This window comes from Ranitomeya variabilis, chromosome 4, assembly GCF_051348905.1.
Source record: "Ranitomeya variabilis isolate aRanVar5 chromosome 4, aRanVar5.hap1, whole genome shotgun sequence".
NCBI classification, from domain to species: domain Eukaryota; kingdom Metazoa; phylum Chordata; class Amphibia; order Anura; family Dendrobatidae; genus Ranitomeya; species Ranitomeya variabilis.
In genome coordinates this window covers 290,251,138-290,276,336 of record NC_135235.1, presented here as the reverse complement: position 1 = coordinate 290,276,336, position 25,199 = coordinate 290,251,138, and the positions used below count along the sequence as shown (strand labels likewise).

General features: G+C 45.2%; 1 protein-coding gene across 2 annotated transcripts in view; it reads left to right on the top strand.

The window, feature by feature from the left end:
- The window catches only part of LOC143764525 (uncharacterized), a 111,041-nt gene extending 86,253 nt beyond the window's left edge, over window positions 1–24,788 (top strand). Inside the window, exons 11-15 of one of the 2 annotated variants that reach the window (XM_077250153.1) lie at window positions 1,421–1,479; window positions 2,397–2,546; window positions 12,675–12,755; window positions 15,093–15,130; window positions 24,251–24,788. In XM_077250153.1, the coding sequence (XP_077106268.1) occupies window positions 1,421–1,479; window positions 2,397–2,546; window positions 12,675–12,755; window positions 15,093–15,113 (311 nt within the window). In that variant the 3' untranslated portion in view covers window positions 15,114–15,130; window positions 24,251–24,788. The remainder of the gene's footprint in view (window positions 1–1,420; window positions 1,480–2,396; window positions 2,547–12,674; window positions 12,756–15,092; window positions 15,131–24,250) is intronic. The other variant, XM_077250152.1, reaches the window with a different exon arrangement.
- Window positions 24,789–25,199: the final 411 nt, after the last annotated feature.

Sequence of the window (25,199 nt, the reverse complement as noted above, 5' to 3'; positions counted from 1 at the left end):
CTTAACGGGTTTTGCTAAGAATCTGACTGGATTACTACTTGGACCCAATCCACGCTTTTTTATTTTGCCTTGTGATTCACAGGCATCCTGCTGTGAATCCGAGGCACTCCAGTGGATTTAATAAGACTCCATTCGCATCCTGGGGGACACATATCGACCCTCGCATATGATCCCCCTCACTGACTCAGTCTTTTATCAATCGTTCTTTAATGGAGGTTGGGTGACATCCAATATGGTCACCGTTGTTGCTCCAACAGTATTTGTCACCAAGGTTTCCTAGGATCATGAATAGCTAATCTTACTAGTTATACCGATAGACGTCAGGAGAGTTTATCACTGTACAAATATGCCGATTTCCTTTTCAGGACTCTGGGGAAAACCTGTAAATAAATATTCCCGTTTAGAAATGTCAACCGTCCTGGATCTTGAATGCAAATTTACGTAAATCTTGACCATTTTTGACCCAGTTTGTGAAAAAGGACATTATGTGCTGGCTCTTTGCACATTACTAAAATTACATCAAGTTTTGGATTGAAGTACTTTAAGTAAGCCCTTGTCGTTTTTTCATCCCTTGAAAGGGTTTTCCAATAAAAAAAACAGAGATATTCACATTTGTTTCTTCTGTAGCGCTGTATGTGAAATATCTGCTTGCAGTCCAACTGAATATTTCTTCACAGTCTTTTTTGCGGTTGTGTGCTTTCACCCCTCTCTCCTAAATGCTGCCAATCAAAGATCAGTAGTCTATCAGTTGCTGTGCTGTGATTGGCAGTCTGTGGGAGGGAGGGGTGAAAGTGCACGCCCACAGAGAAGACTCTGAAGAAACGCCCAGTTGAACTGTAAGCAAAGATATCACATACTGCGCAGAAGAAACAAATGCGAATATCTCTGCAAGGGAGCGATGCAGCACAAAACGGAAAAAAGCGGCAGAATAAGGGGAGCTCAGGGATTCTTACAAGGTATTTTTTTTTAGCAGGTGACTAGTCCTTTTTAAAGTGTTGACAGGTGGGCAACACCTGACCTCAATATTTAGTGATCTTTATCACCTATCATGTGGGCATGGGAATACCCCTTTTAAATATTCTATCTAGTCATGTCTTGGTTGTATAAGCCTATCTAGTTACAAAGGAATTCACCCTCTTACCTGTATTGCTGCATAACCGGCGATATTTGCTTTTCTAATTGCAGGCACACTGTTTGTCTCCTAACCTTTTACAGAAATATTTCTTAGCAAAGGACGATGGGGGAATTTGCATTTACTGGGATTTTCTTTAATTCTAGTAGTCAATGTGATAATATCTAGTTGTGTTACTGTCTTGGAGTGATGTGGGGGCTACGTGTCGCTGTCTCGCACTGTGTATGTTCATTGTACAGAATGAAAAAAAAAAGATACGAGATTAATAATTGAATCACCTTCTTGCAGATGCCGGAGTGATTGACAGAGAGGAGGCCCAGAAACTGCACGTAGGGCAGGATACGCCGGTAAGGAAAGGCATTACCATTCAGCGCTCGGCTTCACAGCCACAGCAATTGTGCACTGCTTATTCCCAGCTCATTGACATGCAGCCGATATGTGACCGGTAGCACGCCGCCGCAGGACGCTTGAATCCCTGTAGATCACTATCTTAGATTGTCCCAGAGATTAGGACTAATACACTCTCACATCTTCCTTCTTATTTGGAGTTGCTGACCGTGTGCACGAAGCCTCCCACCGGCTAACATTCATGTCCTGTATATCCCAGCTGTCATTGAACTGTACAATTTTTTCATATTCAACCAATTTCAGGTGTTCTTTGGGCAACGCCAACGTTGCCCTACCATTGCCAATTGGGGGAAAAAATATTCAGTACGTTGGATTGTAATGGGATTTTTCCAAATGGATGACCCTTTGACATGATGAAGCTCCGGTAGCCAGCGAGTATGGCTTCGGGAAGCTCTGGGCCACCAAGAGAGTGTTCGGCTTTTTCTGTACCTCCCATAGGCAGCTATTTTGCATTACTGTATGGATAGCGCTCCATTATTTTGTTCCTAAAAGTGTGTCCTACCATCTTACAGAATATTTAGGCCACAAGTAAGATACCATTAGATTAAGGTAACAGCCACTACATGGGATCTTTTCTGATGGACATGTCCATAATTTGGGTTTTTGACTGTTTTTGCAGGTAATTTATTTAAAAGTATGCATGGTAGAGTTGTACATTTTCATAGTGATTGATTTAACTATTGATCTACACCTTGCGTATTTCATGAGTAGCAATGCAAAAGGTTCCTATGTAGTCCTAGCCTTAGGGTTGGGTTCGGGTAGCTTGTACATGGTGTGCTGCCACTATACGGGACCCTAAACTCAAATGTTAAGTGGCTGTCTCGAATTCTCTCCATTTAACCATATATCCCTGTAGGTTTTGGAGGATGCAGCCGATCCAGCCAAAGATCCCAACAATCAAGGTGAAGACGAATTTGAAGAAGCTGAAATTGACAGACCGGAATTTGAGGAAAAAGGAGAAGTGGGGAAAAATGCAGTGTATATGAAGCCAGAGGCGAAAATGGTGGTAAGATCCTATGTAAAGGTGTCCATAAAGGGAGCATCGTCTTCTATTTACTGGAGGGGACTGTATCCAATCTTTGGCAACGTGTTACTTTTTGGAAATTATATATTGCACTTTTCACTTGTGACTTAGTATCATGCCATAGTTTGTTTTTTTGTATGTTTTTGGAAAGAAAAAATGTGTCCGATTAAAGTATAGTGATCCTAAGATCAACTGTACATCAGCGGCGAATCCCACAAATGAACATTTCTTCCAAATGCAATTATGTTCACAGCTGGAGCAGCACGATACTGTGTGCACCTAGAAGAATAAATGCAGTCATCAGCCGAGTATGTGTATATATAACTAGTGTTGAGCATTCCGATGCTGCAAGTATCGGGTATCGGCCGATACTTGCTGTATCGGAATTCCGATACCGGGATTCCGATACTCTTGTGGTATCGGGTATCGGGTATCGCAACAACATTAATGTTAAAATGTGTAAAAGAGAGAATTAAAATAAAAAATATCGCTATACTCACCTCTCCGACGCAGCCGGGACTTCAGCGAGGGAACCGGCAGCGTTGTTTGTTTAAAATTCACGCTATTACTTGGTTACGTGAATTCCCGGCTTGTGATTGGTCAGGTCGGCCACGTTGCCGGGACGCGGACCAATCACAGCAAGCCGTGACGAAATTACGTCACGGCTTGCTGTGATTGGTCCGCGTCCCGGCAATATGGCCGCCCTGACCAATCACAAGCCGTGACGTCACGGGAGGCTGGACACGCGCCCATTTTAAAATGAGCGCGTCCAGCCTCCCGGCTTGTGATTGGTTGACCGCGGCGCAACCAATCACAAGCCGTGACGTCACGGGAGGCTGGACACGCGCCCATTTTAAAATGAGCGCGTCCAGCCTCCCGGCTTGTGATTGGTTGACCGCGGCGCAACCAATCACAAGCCGTGACGTCACGGGAGGCTGGACACGCGCCCATTTTAAAATGAGCGCGTGTCCAGCCTCCCGTGATGTCACGGCTTGTGATTGGTCAGGGCGGCCATATTGCCGGGACGCGGACCAATCACAGCAAGCCGTGACGTAATTTCGTCACGGCTTGCTGTGATTGGTCCGCGTCCCGGCAACATGGCCGACCTGACCAATCACAAGCCGGGAATTCACGTAACCAAGTAATAGCGCGAATTTTAAACAAACAACGCTGCCGGTTCCCTCGCTGAAGTCCCGGCTGCGTCGGAGAGGTGAGTATAGCGATATTTTTTATTTTAATTCTTTCTTTTACACATTAATATGGTTCCCAGGGCCTGAAGGAGAGTTTCCTCTCCTTCAGACCCTGGGAACCATCAGGAATACCGTCCGATACCTGAGTCCCATTGACTTGTATTGGTATCGGGTATCGGTATCGGATTGGATCCGATACTTTGCCGGTATCGGCCGATACTTTCCGATACCGATACTTTCAAGTATCGGACGGTATCGCTCAACACTATATATAACTGTACGTATTAATAGAAAAGGTTCTTCTTTATGCTAAGGTGCATTTTTTCTACTCCATCACCCCCCAAATGGCTGGAACACCTGTGCCGAGAAATCAGACCAACGCCGTCCATCAATGACGAGCTGTCACTATCGCTCTGCATGAACAGACTTTAGATGAACCCATCAGTACATAAAATGCTTAAAGGGCCACTGTCACCCCCCTCCAGCCGTTATAAACTAAAAGAGCCACCTTGTGCAGCAGTAATGCTGCAGTCTAACAAGGTGGCTCTTTTAGTTTTTGGTGCATGTATTCCCAAAATAAAGCTTTTTATAACTTCTCCAAAATACCTGTCTTTCGCCAGGGAGGCAGGTCCTCACCCCCCTGCTTGAAACGCCACACTGCCGTCACTAAAGTCTTCAGGGGCGCCGGGCGCCGCCCCCATCACGCTGTTTTTGCATGAAATCTGGCGCCTGCGCTGTGTAGTACTGTCTGGTGCAGGCGCAGTGAGCTCTGGCCATCTGACGTCACAGCCAGGCTTGCAGATCGAACCCTTATGTTACACAGAGGCCCCCTTGACATGGCGTCCGGATGCCCCCCTCTGCACCACCACTGTTTAAACAGCGGTGCTGCATGGCACTGGATGGTCCTTCTCCACCTCCCCAGCAAAGGAGATGATGGATCGAAGGCTCCTGCACCGTCTCCCCTCTTACTACCTTCGCCGGCCAGGACTCCATCCTCCAGCTTCAGCGGTGAGTTTTTGGCGGGGGGTGGGGGCTCCCGAGCGCATCGCCGGCCCAGCGGCCGGACTCTCCTAATTTAGTCCCCAGCTTCGGCCTTAGACCAGGCCGGAAAAACGCCACCCACAGCAGCATCACGCCCGCAGGCCACGCCCACCGGTGTGGCGCTTCTCGGACACTGCGTGAAGCCCCCTCCTAATCTCGGCGGCCATCTTCTGCCTCCCTAACGCCGATAAAGCATGCAGGAACAGCACTCCTCTGGGGCACATGGGCACAGGACCTGGGTTAGTGCTCTGCCACACTAACGCAGATCTCCCCTTCATATAGCCTACCTAGACAGCTGCACATAAAGTGCTCTGCTAATTTTCAGCCACACACAAAGTGCTCCACAGATTTTTTCTGCCGCAGCATCCCTGCAGCTCCTTTGGAGGTTATCAAGGTTCAACGTGTCTCTACCTAAAACCTCCAAAAAGTCTTCTATAACACATACAGTGTTTTTCACTTCTTGCTCCTCCTGTCAGGCTGTGCTACCAAGCGGGCATACTGCTCCGCTCTGTCATGCTTGCGATCCTAAATGCGCTCAGGGGCCCCCTACTGCGACCGAGGCCACGGTGACCAGTCCCCCTGAGTGGGCTTTGTCACTCTCGCAATTTATGGCTTCCTTGACTAAAGTGATCGAGTCCCGCCAGGATCCATCCAGGAGCCATACCACTAATCCGCCTGCCCAATAAAATTCTCTAGACACAAGCGGGCATCTAGGAAGCGTGTTCGTAGCTCGTCCCCCAGGCCTTCTGGTGCCTTGGCGTCCGTTAGCTCTGCTTCCCGCTCTCGCTCTCCAGGCACCTATAGCGACCAGGACTCTGAACCTGAGTCTGATGGACCCCTTGATGTAGAGTCGCCAGGCTATCAGACTACTATAGATAGTCTCATTGAGGCGGTCAACCAGTCACAGCAGGTTGACGAGGAACCTGCGACCTCCCATACGGATAATTCGGTGTCCTTCAAAAAGACCAAGCGTCCTCATAGGGTATTTGCCAATCACCCGGAGTTCCAGGACATAGTTCAGCGACATAGGGAGCGTCCGGACAAACGCTTTGCAGGTCAGAGATCTCTGGAGTCCAGATATCCTTTCTCTCCTGACCTCCGCAAACAATGGACAGAATCCCCTCCTGTGGATCTTCCTGTTTCACGTTTGTCCTCCAAAACTCTTCTATCCTTGCCGGACGGATCTTCCATCAAAGATCTCCCGGATCGCCTGGTTGACGCCCGTTCAGTATTTGAGGCATCAGGCTCCGCACTTTTTCCCTCTTTTGCTGCTACCTGGGTAGCCAAAGCCATGACTTTTTGGGCAGATTCTCTGCATAAGGCCTTACAGAACAGTGATCTCCCCTCTGACATAGCGGAGTTAGCTAACCAAATTTCTTTGGCTGGCGATTACTTAAATGCTTCCCTGGACGCGGCTAATTGCTCTGCACTTACAGCTTCAAACGCTGTGGCGATTAGAAGAGCACTATGTCTGAGAAACTGGCGAGCGGACTCTGCATCTAAAAAGTCCCTAATGTCCCTTCCATATCTCAGTGGCCGCTTATTTGGTGAAAAGCTGGACCAACTGATTTCGGACGCTACAGGTGGGAAAAGTATTTCCCTTCCCCAGCAGAGATTCAGACAACCGATCCACCGACAGAAACAGGCTTGCTTTCGGTCCTTTTGTGGCAATTACGCATGGTCCTCCTCAGCCAGTTCCCCTGGTTCGGGGCGTCGCGCCGTCAGAGATAAAAGCCCACAGGCCTCGTACAAGCCCAACCACTCCTGGAGGGGCCGCACCATGCAGTCTAGGTCCAGGGGATCCAGACCCCAAAGATCTTCTACTAAATGACTCGCAATCTCGTCCGGACGACACCAGCAGAGTAGGCGGATGCCTTCTCTTGTTTCGTCATACCTGGCTTGCAGTCGTTCACGACGAGTGGGTCAGAGATCTGGTGTCCTCCGGATACAAGATCGAATTTTCCTCCCCCCCTCCAACCCGTTTCTTTGCTTCCCGGCCTCCCGAAGCGGGAACACGCGCTCTGGCTTTTTCCCAGGCCATCGAGTCACTCCGCCGAGACGTGGTCATTGTCCCTGTCCCAGAGGACGAAAGGTTCCGAGGCTTTTATTCAAATCTGTTCATGGTCCCCAAAAAGGAAGGAACAGTCAGGCCCATCCTGGACCTAAAGCTCTTAAACAGATTTGTCAAGGTCCGACATTTCAGGATGGAGTCCCTCCGTTCCGTCATCCCCTCGATGGAGCAGGGAGAGTTCTTAGCCTCCATCGACATTGGGGATGCGTATCTTCACATCCCAATCTTTCCGCCTCACCAAAGGTTCCTTCGCTTCGCTGTCCGCGGGGAACATTTTCAGTTCACGGCCTTACCTTTCGGCCTCGCCACCGCCCCCAGAGTTTTCACAAAGGTCATGGCAGCGGTCATGGCCATTCTACACCAGCTGTCATGGCCAGTCTACATGCTCAGGGTCTAGTCGTGCTCCCGTATCTAGACGACCTACTGGTCAAAGGTCCATCCTTCCAAGCCTGCGAGGAGTGCGTCCGCATTTCCTTGGATACTCTTTCTCGGCTGGGCTGGTTGATCAACTTTAAAAAAGTCGTCTCCTGTCCCAGCTCATCGGATCTCCTTCCTGGGCATGACTTTGGACACTTCCCGAGGGTTGGTGCTTCTCCCTCGGAACAAGGTCCTAGCTCTTCAACGGGGGGTCCGGAAGATCTGTCATCCGTCTCCCCGTTCCATCCGTTTCGGCATGAGGATTCTCGGGAAGATGGTGGCCGCAATGGAGGCAATTCCCTTTGCGCAACTGCATCTTTGTCCCCTTCAGCACGCACTGCTGGACGCATGGGACGGGAGTCCTTTTTCCCTCGACTGACCGTGTCCTCTGACCCCTCGGGTCAAGCAGGCACTCCAATGGTGGACGCTCCAAACCTCTCTTCTCCAAGGGAAGTCCTTCCTCCCAGTCCATTGGCTGGTAGTCACTACCGATGCCAGCCTCCTCGGCTGGGGAGCTGTTTTTCGCCATCACACTGCACATGGGACCTGGACTCATCAAGAGTCTCGCCTTCCAATCAATATCCTGGAGATCCGTGCAATTTGGCTGTCCCTGAGGCAGTTCCATCATCTCCTAGCAGGCCGCCCCATTCGTATCCAGTCGGACAGTGCCACGGCTGTGGCTTATATAAATCATCAGGGGGGCACCCGCCGCAGAGCTGCAATGCGCGAGGTAGAGCACATTCTTCGCTGGGCCGAAAACAACCACTCGGTCATATCGGCTGTTCACATTCCAGGAGTGGAAAATTGGGCCACGGACTTCCTCAGCCATCAAGGTCTTGCCTCAGGAGAGTGGTCTCTCCATCAGGACATTTTCCAACAGATCTGCATTTGTTGGGGTACTCTGGACGTAGACTTGATGGCTTCCTGGTTCAATGCCAAGGTGCCTCAGTTTGTGGCCCGGTCACGGGACCCGAGAGCAATCTGGGTGGACGCGCTGGTCCTTCCTTGGAGTCAGTTTCGCCTTCCTTATCTGTTTCCTCCCCTGCACTTGCTTCCAAGAGTCATCAGGAAGATCAGGGCAGAGGGCGTGCCAGTGATTCTCATCTCTCCGGATTGGCCTCGCCGGGCATGGTACGCAGAGCTGGTCCAACTCATCGCAGATGTACCTTGGTGACTACCAGATCGTCCGGATCTGCTTTCTCAGGGTCCGATTTACCACCAGAACTCAGGGGCCCTGTGTTTGACGGCTTGGCCGTTGAATCCTGGGTTCTGACTCAAGCAGGTTTTTCCCGCGAAGTAGTTTCCACCTTGATCAATGCCCAAAAGTCGGTGTCATTGCGCATCTATCATCGGACCAAGAAGACCTTCTTTGAATGGTGCAGAAGTAGAGGTCGCCCTCTGTTGGTTTTCAACATCCCTACCATCTTGGAATTCCTTCAATCCGAGTTCCCTTAAAGGGCAGGTCTCGGCCTTGTCAGTCCTTTTCCAGCGGAAAATTGCTTCAAAACCTCAGGTGAGAACGTTCTTTCAGGGAGTCTCCCACGTGCCTCCCTATAGAGCACCTCTAGAGGCTTGGGACCTTAATCCGGTCCTAGGCGTCCTGCAGGAATCTCCCTTTGATCCGTTGCAGGACATCTCTCTTTCTCTCCTCTCATGGAAGGTGGCTTTTCTGGTCGCCATTACTTCGATCAGACGAGTCTCGGAGTTGGCTGCCCTTTCCTGTTGGACGCCGTTTCTTCCACCTAGACAAGGTGGTCCTCCAACCATCTCCTACCTTTCTTCCAAAGGTGGTGTCTTCCTTCCACCTTAACGAGGATATCGTACTTCCTTCGTTTTGTCCTGCTCCGGTGCACCGCATGGAGAAGGCTCTTCACTCCCTGGATCTTGTAAGAGCTCTCAGGAAGTGTGTGTCTAGGACGGCACCTTTTCGACAGACGGAAGCTCTGTTCGTGCTCCCGGCAGGACACCAGAAGGGACTGGCCACTTCTAAGTCGACAATCGCCAGATGGATTCGGTCGACTATTCAGGAGGCTTATCGCGTCAGAGGCAAGCCTATCCCAGCGGGCATCAGGGCACACTCCACTCGGTCGGTGGGTGCTTCCTGGGCCATTCGGAATCAAGCGTCTGCAGAGCAAGTTTGCAAAGCTGCGACTTGGTCTAGCCTACACACTATCTCAAAGCATTATAATGTCCATACTCAGGCATCTGCAGATGCAAGCCTGGGTAGGCATATTCTGCAGGCAGCGATAGTGCACCTTTAGACAGCAGGTTCCGTACGTTTACACTGTTATGTTGTTATTTTCCACCTAGGGACTGCTTTGGGACATCCCACGGTCCTGTGTCCCCCAATGTGGCGATGGAGAAATAGGGATTTTTGTGTACTCACCGTAAAATCCTTTTCTCCGAAGCACTCATTGGGGGACACAGCACCCACCCTACTTTGGCTTGTTGCCTATGATGAGCGTTATAGTTTTGACATGTTGTACCTACGGTTAATAATTTTTGTTAATCTCCTACTGCTTGGTCACTAAACTGGATCTATCAGGAGCCAGTGGGCGGTGTATACTGCAGAGGAGGAGTTAACCTTTTGTATTTACTTAGTGTCAGCCTCCTAGTGGCAGCAGCATACACCCACGGTCCTGTGTCCCCCAATGTGTGGCTCGGAGAAAAGGATTTTACGGTGAGTACACAAAAATATGTATATTACTACCTCTAGTGAATATGACTGAGCCCAAATACCAGACAGAACCTACAGACCAGAATAACTCAGTTTCTGGGGGTAAAAAGGCTTTTATTTTTTCCCAAATAAAATCCTATTTTTCTGATCCATGTTACCATGTCTGTGATGTGTCTAAAAGATGCCGTAAATTGTCAACAGACATGTCGGTATACATGTATTTGCCGTGCTGTCCTTTTTATACTATTGTATACTGACTATAAGGGTACCGTCACACAGTGCAATTTTGATCGCTACAACGGCACGATTCGTGACGTTCCAGCGATGCATTTACGATATCGTTGTGTCTGACACGCTACTGCGATCCGGATCCCCGCTGAGAATCGTACGTCGTAGCAGATCGTTTGAAACTTTCTTTCGTCGTCTAGTGTCCCGCTGTGGCGGCATGATTGCATTGTGTGACACAGGTTGTATACGATGTGCGCACAGTAACCAATGGCTTCTACATCGCAAATACGTCATGAAATTATCGCTCCAGCGCCGTGTATTGCAACGTGTGACCGCAGTATACGACGCTGGAGCGATACTTATACAACGCTGCAACGTCACGAATCGTGCCGTCGTAGCGATGAAAATGGCACTGTGTGACGGTACCCTAAGTCTCCACTTACTATGTCAAATACAGCGACTATTCAAGTCACATCTGTCAGCGAGCAGACATGTAATTGGCATCGGAGTCACATTGCTCCTTTCTGATTTTGCCATTTAAATCATTTTATCCTAGAGGAAATAGATAAGAAAGTAAATCTGGCGCTAAAGGGATTAACTGTTGTGTTTGTTCTGGCATTGACGTGTTTTTGTGCGTAGATGTTGCAGAGATCAAATATAAACCCGCACCTGGAGTGTCAAATGAATCTATTAATGTCTGATTTTTCTACCAATTTCCTGTCTCCTCGAAATAAAAGGAGCGTTTATGTGACGTCTACTGGGCTTCTTTCTTAAACTTACAGTAGAAAAGTTTGGGAATGAAATGAAGCATAATGGAGGTTTGTGTCACCTTGTCTTGAGGTAGTAGACTTTCTTTTCTTCCATTAGAACTGAAGCTGCGTTCACACATTGCAAACTTGCAGTAGAACTGAGCTGTTTTTTTGCTGCAATTTTTTTTCGATATTGCAGTAGGACCTAAGTGTATTTGCCATAGGTGTGGAAAATTGTGGCAAAAATGATGCATTTTTTATCTACAACTTGTGAATGATATGCACGGTATAGAGAAGGTGAAGCTGAGCATAATGATGTATAAGTTTGTAGGCAAAGATCGATTTGGTATAACTTGTATTTTATTAATTTAAATCCCTGGTGTTTGTATGCGGATGAGTCCAGTGGCGGCCCCACTCAGCATGAGTCCAGTAGGCGGCCCCACTCAGCATGAGTCCAGTGGGCGGCCCCACTCAGCATGAGTCCAGTGGGCGGCCCCACTCAGCATGAGTCCAGTGGGCGGCCCCACTCAGCATGAGTCCAGTGGGCGGCCCCACTCAGCATGAGTCCAGTGGGCGGCCCCACTCAGCATGAGTCCAGTGGGCGGCCCCACTCAGCATGAGTCCAGTGGGCGGTCCTACTCAGCATGAGTCCAGTGGGCGGTCCTACTCAGCATGAGTCCAGTGGGCGGTCCTTACTTATGTGCTGAAGCTCAGTACAGTCCTTATTGCATTACAGTTCTCTGCAAATATTAAAGAATTTGCTATACCACATGACCTGGACCCCGAATCAGAGAGTGTGGCCCAGAGGACGGTCCCTATGCATCCATATGAGAATCACATAAATTGTTTCATTGATGCATAGAGAAAATACACTGAATAGAAACTGTGGGTCACGTAGTATAACTGAAGGACCAAAATGAAGCAGAAAATTCATAAAGAAATGTTCATTATGTCAAGAATCTTTGCATAAATCACTATTAGCAGTGAAAATAAGAAACTTTGTGATATATATCTTATCAAGGAAATCCTCTTTCTCCACTTATGAGCCACTTCTTATGTGACATTTCTTCCTCTTGAACTCACTATCCACTCCTAAAAACATGTTCAAATCTGTTTTGTCAAAACAAGATAGACTGCCACAACAGTGAGGTATCAAGTTACAGAGCATATTGAAGTCTACAGAGAGGAAAGTAGGAATAAGGAGTATTCTGCACAGTGAGAGACTAGGCAGATTGTGCTGCAGCTTTCAGAAACTGTATTTCACTTCAGGGCTGGATTCACAGATACACAGCTCAGTACTTCAGTGCTGGATTCACAGACACGCAATATAGTACTACTGTAAAATGTCTTCCATGCTGCTTCTTCTGTCTGTGTTTTACAGAAAATAAAACAGGAATCCATGTATCTGCTTGTGCTATTTATGGGAGACATCATAGCAGTTAGTGTCCACCCACTAGCTCAGAGATAACTGAAAATTAGAGCCAGCAGAGGGGGAAACTGCTGTAAAATGAAGCAGACAAGTCATATCATGGCCAGAATCAGTGTTATTCCTCAATTACACACAAGACAACTCAGTAGGTCTAAATGTGGCATTGTCATGACTAGGACTAGCCAGCGGGTATCTAGGTATCTGCTTAGTTATAATATTTCCTTGTTTCCTGCATACATTCCATGATCTTTTACAAAAACTTTTCATAATCCACTGGATTTTTAATCTTATTTTTTTTTATTATTTAGTTCTTACAGGCTGCTGATGCCAGAGTGCGATCTAGAGAAGAACCAGAAGAACCATATCAGGACGAACAAGAGCATGATCTTGTAAGAAAACATTCTGTTTCTGTTGCATATGGGGAGGGGAGTGAATCCCTTGGTAATTATTTTACAGTGGGTGGGAGATTTCTTGAACCAGGATTTGTATTTAACCAATCAGATGAAAGATATAATTTTTTTGCCCTTTGGGAAATAAATACTGCATTCTGATTGCTTTAAACTTCTCCGCTTTTCCCATGCGTTAGTTTTAGTAAATCTCTTATCCCTTTGTGCTTCGGTGCTTCTTATTTCCAGCAGGATAGTCTAATTTTTATGTGAAATTCTCCTACATGTGCCCCAGAGGATGTACTGACCTTACTAATTCTGTACTGGTGTCACTTATTATGGCCAGTCGTATGGCAGAATTTTTTTGATTGTATGAAAACTACAAGGGTTGGACCAAATAATGGAAACACCTGTAAACATCAACAAAAGTTAGTTTAATATGGTGTAGGTCCACCTTTTGCAGCGATTACAGCCTCAATTATCCGAGGTATGGATTCATACAAGGTGTGAATTGTTTCCAAAGGAATTTTAGCCCATTTTGCAGTTAAACACCCTTCAGTTCTTTGAGCGACGATGGCGGCGGAAATCCACGTCTAACTTGAATCTCTAAAATCGACCATAAATGCTCAATAATGTTGAGGTCTGGGGATTGTGGGGGCCAGATGAGATGCTTAACTTCATTAGAATGTTCCTCGTGCCATGCTTTAACGATTCTAGCTGTATGAATTTGTGCATTATCATCCTGAAAGATGGCGTTCCCCTCCGGGAACAGTGTTTGAACCATTGGATGCACTTGGTCGCCCAAAATGCCTAAATAATCTCGGCTGTTAATTCTTCCATGAAGGGATATCATTGGCCTGGCGGATCTCCACGAAATAGCACCCCAGATCGCCACATAACCTCCGCCATGTTTTACTGTAGGGAGAAGGCAGTCTGGATGGAATGCTTCTTTCGGCTGTCTCCAAACGTACACTCGGGCGGAGGGCGGAAATAGGGTAAACGATGATTCGTCTGAGAATATCACATGTTTCCACTGCTCGAGGGACCAATTCTGGAGGTTTCTACACCACTCTAAACGCTTGGAAACATTTGTCATTGAGAGCAGCGGTTTTCTAATTGCAGCTCTTCTGTGGAATCTAGATTTGTGCAGCTCCCGACGAACAGTTTTTGTGGAAACTGGGTTCTGTAGGTGTTCATTGAGCTCAGCAGTGATTTTCGGAGCCGTGGTCTTGTGATCCTCTCTCACAATTCGCTTTAGAGTCCGACGATCTCTCTCAGTCAACTTTGACTTTCGGCCGGACCTGTGCTTTGCTGCAGACGTTTTTCCTTCTCTTTCAAACACAGCCATTACTTTGGAGACAGTACCTCTTGACACGCCAGGCATTCGGGCACTTTCTGTTACACTAGCGCCTGCCATACGAGCACCAACAATTTGGCCTGTTTGAAAATCCGAGAGGTCTACCATTGGTATCAGGTTCTCATCAATGTTCTTACAATTATGCCAAACAAACAGTTAATTTACATACACATATCACATAACACAAATAATCAACTACAAAAATTACCATATGTCACGGTTTGCATGCTTATCACATGTTCGAAGATTATCATGCCAAAACGTTAGGTGTTTCCATTATTTGGTCCAACCCCTGTACATGTAAATTAGCCTGGAAGTGCAATGAGGGGCGTGTCAATACTCTGTGTACATCGACACGCCCCCGATGCACTCCTGGGCTTATTTACATGTGCCTACAAAGCACTGACACATCGGAGTACTACAAGAATGGTATCATTTTCACACTACGACCTATAGAGCCGCACCACTGCTGGTTTTGTAGCAAAACTTGTCCGGACAGATTCCCTGTAAAGTGGACTAATGAGATATATATATATATATATATATATATATATATATATATATATATATATATATATATACTATTTTTTTTAACTTCTTGTACCTTAATACAGTCACACACACCCCAAAAAATTATCACATTTTTGGGTGAAATTGTATGATCCTATCCTCCAAATACCCTGCAGCCGTAGAATTAAAGGGGATGGTACACAATAATATTAAAGGGAGACTGCCATGTCCCCTAATGCTTCAAACCTGCATATTATCACTTTGGGTGTTGATGACCAGGAAATCTCTCTGACTTAGTTACTTCTGTGGATCTATAAATGATATAAATCCTATAATAAAGGTGAGGAGGTCAGAACGGGAATAACTGCCTCTTATACAATATTCTATATGGTGATGCCTGCAGATATTGATGTGTATACAGAAGACCACTTCATGTTAAAATCAGTGTTTCCCTTTATCTTCTAACACGACAGCTCAGAGTTTCAAACACGTGAAGTGTTCAGTGACCCAGGTCAGTCTCACTTTTTGTACTTCCCGATAAATTGATTGGAAAGGAAAAATGGCTGCAATGACAATAAATCACTTCACCTAAATCGGTTTTGATCAACCAGGTGGTGAATGACCAGATAATCCTTTAATAAAATTGATGATTCAGACATAATTTTATAGATTTGTGAAAAAGAATTCTAATCGCTCTTATTATTGGGGTGTACAGGATGGGAAAAACAAGGCCACAGCAATAGCACTATAGGTATTGAAGGGTAAAATGAGTCTTAAACAGAAGTGTTTTTCAAATGTAGACTTTATCATTCTTTATTCTTTCTCTGGTGTTCTATTTTATTTTTTTGCTAACCTACCAAATGTACCGTATGTACATAAGAAGTAAGGGAGAGATAAAAAATGTGTAACTGCAGGATCGGGCAACATCGGGATTGCTTGTAGTCTGCTATCATGGAGACACTAAATGATGGAGATTTTATTACAGGAGGTAAACGGGTAGTCTTCCACTTTATAAGTTAATCTTAAAGGGGTTATCCAAGATTGTATTTTTTTCCTACAGGGCTAAGAACTTGTCATGGCTTTATTGTCTGATATCCCAGGGCTATAGGCTTCTTCTTTATCCGTAAAGCTATCAGGTGCCCTAGCTATCCCTGCTCTCCGGATTACTGCTAATGGTGAAGACGCCAGGGCCACATATTTTGCCAAGCTGCTAGATCAAGCTTAAACTGTCCCCTCCCTCAAGAGAAAGCACTGCTCTGTTGTCATTAGGTCAAATGAAGCCAGAGATTTGCCGCCTGAGCTGGGAGAGATCGTCATAGGGCAAAACAGGCAGGCAGTTGGCAACTACCTGCCACTAAGTTCTTAGCCCCCTAGCCAAAAAAACCTCAAAGTCCCAGATAACCCTTTTAATTATCCTAGAGTGGTGTAAGAAGTAGAAAAAAAACTATACTCACCACCTGGACCGTTTCTGTTTCTTTCATACTCGGTACCATGTTCCCTGCCAGTCTCATGTCATCAATATCCAGGGGAGGCGTCACTGCTGATGAAAAGCAGCCATAGTTGTTTTTTCCTGTTTAGACAAAATTTGAATGCTGCAGCCAATCAACGAGCGCCAATTGTCTCAAAGTTGTCATGTGATGCCCAAATTGGATGTTGATGAAAGAGACCAGCAGGGGACACAGTACTAAGTATGACAGAGCGGCGCCATTCTGATGACTGAGTATGTTTTGGGTTTTTTTTTTGTTTGAAAATTAAACTTAATGGTTTCAGAGTTTTTTAAGTAGGGGATACCTTATCTAACCCACAAATTACATATATCACCTACCCACGGGATATGGGACCGGTGGGTCCTATCTGCTGGTTTCCCATAGACGTGAATGGAGAAGTGCTCACACGAGGGACATAACATCCCCCTGGTTTTGTTAGTCTTTTTTGCGTAGGTGATAAAAGTTATTAATGAGCTTTACATAATTGTTTAAATCTCTTTTTAGATATATTGTAATAATTATAAAAAAATAAAAATAAAAAAAAGCTTAGGCTTCTCCTTTAATAATTAAAACAATAATTGTACTTGTTGATTTCGAGGCTTGCAGGACCCGGACCCGGGCTTGTGTCTGATGAAGAGCTGAGCTCCTGACACTTTGCGCTGGCTCAGTTTTATCCTAGCACTTTACATTGCTATGTTCCAAATTTTACAATCGTCCGTGAGCTTTTATAATTTCCCCTGTCGATTTAATTTCAATCACGAGCTCCTCACCTCGGCTAACCTGATCTTTTTTTTTTTTTGCTGCATTACTTGGAGCCTCTGATCCTTTGGGGGTCATTGTCGTTGTTGAATTCAGCGCGCACATTATCATGCATCGCAGCTCCCCAACACAACACGTAGCAGTTTCTCCATCCTCTTGGAGATGACAGAACACATCTGTGCTGATTTCTCTGCAGAGGGAATCGCGCTGTTACAGAGCAAAGGAAGCAAAATCTTTGTACAGAGTAGGATCCGGCATAAATAGCTTTGTTCTAATGGGGGGGGGGGGGGGGGGAATGATTTGGCACTGATGCGCCCTGACAATGTAACATGCAGAAAAACTATGAGCGATTAGAATTTGGAAGGTAGAACTACTGTCTAAAAAATAGTCTGCATCATGATGAATAGTCTGCATCAAAATCTAATGTAAAACCATGGATGGGTAATTAGGATGCCATGATACTTGAGATTTCACCCATTTTATGTGCTCCCTAACAGATGTCAACTTATGCAAAAGTAGAACACATCAGCATTTAGAGAAAAATCAGTACATTATCAATTTTTTTTGAAAAAAAGAAAGGTTAAAAAGGACACATAAAAACACCCCCCTTCGTAAAAAATGTAGAAAGCTGCCAATCAGTGATGAGGGCGGGGCTATACAGAACTCATGAATATGGAGGACTACCTTGCAGCAAGTTTACTAGTCCTCCATAAAATGTTATTTTATCAAAACTACAGCAAGCAGCCCAGTAAGTGACACATCGCTGGAATCAGGGTCTCTTTATCTACATTTTGCAGCTCTCAAAATAGGTGGCAAAAACCATCTGACAGGTTCCCTTTAAATCTTCAGCATGTCAATACTTGCTGTAGATTTTCATCCTTTTTCAATGCATCGGGTGAAATTTGAACCAAAATTCCTATGCAACAAACTTGATGTGGAAAATCAGCGCGGTGCTCATTTACCCTTACCACAAAGCGGTAAGAGATATTTTTTTTCTATTATTTAAGGTGTCGCACTAGTACCGTACTTAGTGAAACAGACTAGTCAGAAGTGAGCGGTCTAGGGCAATAGCTAGATAATAGAAGAGCGCCCCTAGTGAACAACAACTGGTATTACATCAAAATAATTTTCGGAAGTGTTCCCACTAGTTCCGAAACTGCACAGAAGTATCAGTGGAAGCTTCGCGTTACGTGTAAAGAGCAACGTTTCAGGAAAGTTCTCCTTATAAATAATGTGCGCGCCGCTCTCATTAGTGCAGACGTGAACAATGGAAGCTTTGTTCTCCCAATACCCTCATTGAATTCAGTATGATCTTCGCAGAGCAAAGCAGAAACCCCCATCTAGTTCCTCTCCAGAACCACTTACAGATAATCGGGAGGGATTTGATTAAGGATTTTGCCAGGAAACGTTTACTGAGCCAAGTTACCTTCACGCATCCAAGCCCAGGAAGATTAGGACTCGGCGCTGATACTGTGCTCGCGGAGGAAACAGCTGCGCAGACCACAATTTCTGGAAGGGTTTAATACAACATTTGCTCCGGAGAAGATGCATCGGCTTCTAAATTTTAACCATATGGTCTCAAAAACTGGATTTTTTTGTGTGTGTAATTCATTTTTATAATGCAATTGTTTAGGGACAGTTACACCAGTCTTGTGATGTGCCGCATATTGGGCTGAGGTTCCAATTAGTCCACAGCTACGGGACTGCTCCTTACATTGCTAACAGTGTCTGAGTCTAATTACTCAAACGCAGGAAAAACATCACATATCGCAGCTCTAAAGACAAGATGACCGTCTAATCCATATTGGGGGTCTCCTGATGGCAGATGTCTGGGGAGATCAGGATTGGGCAGCTGGGTTTGAACTGCCTGGTCCTATTGTTCTTGGGGAAGATAAGCCACTGGCAGAGGTATCTGGCAAAGGCTTTTTCTTGTCTTGAGAAGGCAAAAATCCCTAAAAGTTCCCGGCATTCATAAGTTCCCTAATGCTCATCTTTACTTAACAAATGAAATACATCAGACGCGTTTCAGATTGTCAAGCTTGAAAGCTTGGGATGATCTGAAATGTGTCTGATGTATTTCACTTTTTAAATAAAGATGGGCGCCATCTGATGCGTTTCCAGCCATTCCAATATTTCGTCATGCTTGAATGCTTGGAAAGATCTGAAATGTGTCTGATGTATTTCACTTTTTAAATAAAGATGGGCGTTATTTGAAGCGTTTCAGACCATGCTATCATTTCATCAAGCTTGAAAGCTTTGGATGACCTGAAACGCGTCCGATGTATTTATCTTCTTAAATAAAGTTGGGCATTACCAGACTCGTTTCAGACCATCCCAAGTTTTCAAGCTTGATGAAATGTTGGGATGCCCTGAAACGCGTCTGCTGTATTTAAGTAGTTAAATAAAGATGAGCATTACCGAAGTTGTAAGTGCCCGGACTTTTTTGGGGATTTTTATACTATTGGGACTTGCACATGCATCACCTGGAGTTTCTTGCCGATTGTTTTGATTTATCTTCTTGAGAAAGCATGCTTATGGTGCGGGTTGGGAGTCAGCAGCATTTGCGTCTGTGACTGCAAACCTTGCACCCGCTCTACTTAAGCCCCTGTGCTATAGTGATCAAATAAAATAATGTAATTACATTGCTATACACTATCTAAATAATACTGGTATATAATTATAAGATTTTAATGATCATATTCCTCAAGGGCCAGGACATCTGTGGCACCGCCTCCAATGAGAACACCTAGACCCGCGTCCGCGGAGCCTGTAAGCTATATAATAATCATACTCCTCAAGGGCCAGCACATCTGTGACACCGCCTCCAATGGAAACACCTGAACCAGCCTCCGCGGAGCCTGTAAGCTATATAATGATCATACTCCTCAAGGGCCAGGACATCTGTGGCACCGCCTCCAATGGGAACACCTAGACCCGCCTCCGCGGAGCCTGTAAGCTATATAATGATCATACTCCTCAAGGGCCAGGACATCTGTGACACCGCCTCCAATGGGAACACCTGGACCAGCCTCCGCGGAGCCTGTAAGCTATATAATGATCATACTCCTCAAGGGCCAGGACATCTGTGATACCGCCTCCAATGGGAACACCTGGACCAGCCTCCGCGGAGCCTGTTAGCTATATAATGATCATACTCCTCAAGGGCCAGGACATCTGTGGCACTGCCTCTAATGGGAACACCTAGACCCGCCTCCGCAGAGCCCGTAAGCTATGTAATGATCATACTCAAGGGCCAGGACATCTGTGACACCGCCTCCAATGGGAACACCTGGACCAGCCTCCGCGGAGCCTGTAAGCTATATAATGATCATACTCCTCAAGGGCCAGGACATCTGTGATACCGCCTCCAATGGGAACACCTGGACCAGCCTCCGCGGAGCCCGTTAGCTATATAATGATCATACTCCTCAAGGGCCAGGACATCTGTGGCACTGCCTCTAATGGGAACACCTAGACCCGCCTCCCCAGAGCCCGTAAGCTATGTAATGATCATACTCAAGGGCCAGGACATCTGTGACACCGCCTCCAATGGGAACACCTGGACCAGCCTCCGCGGAGCCTGTAAGCTATATAATGATCATACTCCTCAAGGGCCAGGACATCTGTGGCACCGCCTCCAATGGGAACACCTAGACCCGCCTCCGCGGAGCCCGTAAGCTATATAATGATCATACTCCTCAAGGGCCAGGACATCTGTGGCACCGCCTCCAATGGGAACACCTGGACCAGCCTCCGCGGAGCCTGTAAGCTATATAAGGATCATTCTCAAGGGCCAGGACATCTGTGACACCGCCTCCAATGGGAACACCTAGACCCACCTCCGCGGAGCCTGTAAGCTATATAATGATTATACTCCTCAAGATCCAGGACATCTGTGGCACCGCCTCCAATGGGGAACACCTAGACCCGCCTCCGCGGAGCCCGTAAGCTATATAATGATCATACTCCTCAAGGGCCAGGACATCTGTGACACTGCCTCCAATGGGAACACCTGGACCAGCCTCCGCGGAGCCTGTAAGCTATATGATGATCATACTCCTCAAGGGCCAGGACATCTGTGGCACCGCCTCCAATGGGAACACCTAGACCCGCCTCCGTGGAGCCTCTAGTTGCCTTTCACAGATCTATATGAAGCCACATCTATTTTTAAAGCATCTCTGCCACCTACATATTTTTACCTAGGTAATAGCAGCATATTACAATGACAGGTCCAGTCTCCTATTAGTCTAAATGCCTACATCGGCAGCATATTTATGGCACAATTGGTGCTAGTAAACCATTTTATCAAAGCATTTTGATAGCACATCATTTTTTTTCTCTCCCATTCATATCATATTGTGTTGTCCTCAAGGACATTTTCCTCTAAACTCATTTTCCTCTAATTACGCGTTCAGATAATTGAAGAGAGCGCAGCCGTAAAATTGTTGATCCTCGCTCCCATCCTGTGAGGGGTGCAGATCTGTCAGAACTCATTTTCTTCTCTTATGTTGGATGTGGTGAGGTTACATTTTGACTCCTTTTAAAGATGAAACCTCAATGTTGCTCAATTTTATAAGCCTATAAAATGCTGCTTTTACAGGTTCCGATCATCGCAGACGTCTATTTTCTCACTGTACATCTAAATATACTTTTGGCAGAATCTGACCGCACGGATTTTGAGTATTACATTTATGGGTGGATGGGGAATGCGATTAAAATTCCACTTTGTGGCTGTCTTTGCTACAGAGGGAACAATAGAGCCATTTATTTATTGAGGCATGTCAAATTGCCCGCTCCTGGCTGTGCCGCCGTTCTGTTAAGTAATTGTAACTCAACAATGCTGCAAATGGCCAATTCCAAATATGTTATTATGTGTGCAAGCAAACCAAGTCATTTATCATGCTTAGAATGTGACAAAACAATATATTTTTTAGCAATTTTTAAAGCTAGAGTTGTAGCTCACAGTTGGCAGAATTTTATAATTTACAGCGGAGACTTAAAGTTAATCTCCGCTTTTTATCATCCTATCATTTTAGGTACTCATTAGTTTTAATATATCTTTGTAGAGGTTGAGGCTCAGGTTTTATAATGCAAAGCTTCAGACTTTTGTCTGTCTGCAGCCACCACTAGAGGGAGCTTGCTGCAACACAATAGTAGACCGTATACAGTACTCCTGAGCTCCCTCTAGTGGTGGATGAATGCGCTCAAAACTTTAGCATTTGAACCTTTAACTATGCAGGAGACCTAGAGCTTTTGTATTTATTATCAGATTTCACGATGCATATTGAACATATTAAAAGGATTATGTTAGTAGTATCAATACTCCTAAGCCGACATGCAGGTCATAGAAAGTTGAAAATAAAATAGCAAGTTGAATAAAATGAGACCTTGATATCTGCTATCCAATGTCTTATTCCAAAGAAATCTATGTTTTTCATAATATGTAAATGAGCTGTTAAGATCTATGGGCCGGATATAGATCTCCCACAGAATCTGTCTCCAAAGCTTATTGTAAATAAAAGGTGGAGTTACCAGTGTGAGACATGTAATGACTGACAGTCTGCTCTCCTGATCTACATGTCTCCCACTGGTAATGCTCCCTTTCATTTATATTAAGCTCTGGAGGCAGAGTCTTAGGTAGCTCTATGTCCAGCCCATAGATCTTAACAGCTCATTTACATAGAGAAAAATGTGGATTTCACTGGAATAAAACATCAAATCACAGATATGAAGGTATCATTTTATTCAGCTTCCTATGATCTGCATGCCTATACAGATGGCTTTCTATAAAAACAAAAAATCACATCCTTAAAATGTTCATTTTAATATCAGGTGAGAAAATTTTCAAAAAAGGTATTAGCAAGCCATTCTGTCATGGATTTTCAAAGTAATTTTCCAGCCTCATCAGGTCTAAGTGATCTATTTAATATATGCAGACTGTATTGGTATGCAGGAAACCTGGAGCTTTGTCATCAGGTTTCACAATGCAATTTGTACACAATATTAAATAGATATTTTAGACCTGATAACTTGGTGAACTTAAGGAGAACCTGTCATATGCTTCAAAAATTTAGTTAAATACCTTGTAAAAATCCCTGACTTCCTCTGACTCTGCTGTCTTATTTTCTATTTTGCGCTGCTTCCTTCTGTTACACCAGAAGCAACAAATGTAAATATTTATGTGAAATCTCCGCTTAGCAGAGCAACTGGACCTTTTCTGAGGGGGTGTGCACTTTCACTCCTCTTTCTCTCCATTGGCAGCATCTGGGAGGGAGGAGTGAAAGTGCACCCCCCCCATCCTCTAGGAGACCCTGAAGAAACGCCCAGTTGAACTGCAAAAAAAAGATTTCACATACTGCGTTCCAAAATCAACAAATGTGAATATCTCTGCAATAGAGCAAAGCAGCGCAAAATGGAAAAAAGCCTCAGAATCAGGGGACCTCAAGGATTTTTCCAAGGTATTTAACTACATTTTTGGGAGCAAGTGACAAGTTCTCTTAAAAAAAATATCCAATCAATAAATTATTTTAATATCAGGTAAGAAAGTTTTCAAAAGGGTATTGAGCCATTCTAACATGGATTTTCAAACTTTTCCAGCCTCAACAGGTCTAAGTGATCTATATATTGTATTCAGTCTGTACCATCAAATCTGGTGGAGCAGCCTCTTCGAGTTTTGATCTTCTAAGTTTAGACATTAGTTATTTTTCAAGGAAACCTGGTTGACAACAAATATGATTACCCTTACTGCTCCTATAGGCCTTGTCACCCATATCTGCCTTTGTCGTATTAAGGAGGTGGGCGCTGTGGGAATGCATAGTCAGACATATCTACCATTCAGGATTTTGGAACGGTTGGGTGACAACCAATGTGAGAGCCATAAGACTGGACGGTCCTGATCATCTGCTATAATTTAACTACGCTATTGTTTATCTTCTTTAGAGGGTTTTTCAATCTCTTCATGTGATCTATTCTTCTAAGCAGCCACCTTCCGTTCACTCGGACATCCACCGATGGCCAGAATGGGGAACTTTTATCCCTGTCAAAACGGTGCTCAATTCACGTTGTATGGGGCTGAACTCTGATTATTTGGCAGTCCCATAGAGAAAGAATGACGCAAGGGTCCCCAATAACTGTGATAAAAGGGCCCCTTTATGAGAATTGGTGGAGGTCTTCCAGCAGTTGCACCTCCATCTAGAAGTTATCTCCTCTCCACTGGATAGGGATAACTTCTTCCAACTGGAAACCCCTTTAAAGGATGGGGACCTCTTATATGGTGGAGGGCTCTAGAGGTTGGACCTCCACCTATCTGACATTTATGACCTACGTTGTGTTTTTTCGCATTACCATTTTTATCTAATCTTTAGACTTTTTTTTTTATTTGGTAGGAAGAACATGGCGGAGAACCAGACAACACAGATGATCTGGAACTAGCACGAGATGAAGGAGCAGACGCTCTAGATGCCAAAAACAGAAGAGATGGATATTACTGACTAGAATAAGTGCCTTGACTCAGAACTTTACAGAAGGAAAGGCACAAGGGCCAGAATAAGCCGTCCATATAAAATCGGTCTGGTGCCGTGATGGCTTTGGTCCTCCAACAGAGAATAGCCCTTGACTGTAAATATTAGAAGCACTGGTGGCCCCGACATTTCCGTGAAATATGCCTTTCTCTGTTTTGTGACTGCAAATGAAGATTATACATATTTTTTAATACTTGTGTGCAGATCCTACCGGGGTCTTCATCTCCAACGACTTTTCTTAGGGTCTGGAACCAAGAAGACTATGGTGTACGACACCGATCCAGACTCTGAGGACTTATTGTGGTCGGAAAACAAGATGAAGAATGTGACGGTGTCAAATAATCTACAAAGCTTTTTTTATATGATCATTATATTACCAACTAAAGCCATTAAGGTTTCCTCACTTCTCCAGCTGTGTGTGTGGTTTATGTATTTAGGAAACCATAATTGAGGCTTTCCCACTGATTAATGGTCGGGGGATGGCTTATTCTTTCCTTTTTTATATATAAATTACATTATAGGAGGCCGAGTGCTGAGCTTTTGCTTAGGGCAACATGTCTGCTCCATTCCAAAAGACATTGCCCAGACCATGAAGTACTTAATTGGACCAAAGCAAAACCCTTCCATTTGCACACGAGAGAAATAGCGGGTCCTAATTTATCGCCAAAATTACACATATTGGGGGAGCTTGTTGAAATGTACAGATTTGCCGAGGGTTTGGATAAACTTCCTTTATATTGTCCATCCATGATTGTCCCTTCTGATTAGTCAGCCTGGTATGAAGTCGGGCGCATCAGAAGAATGTTGGACTGGG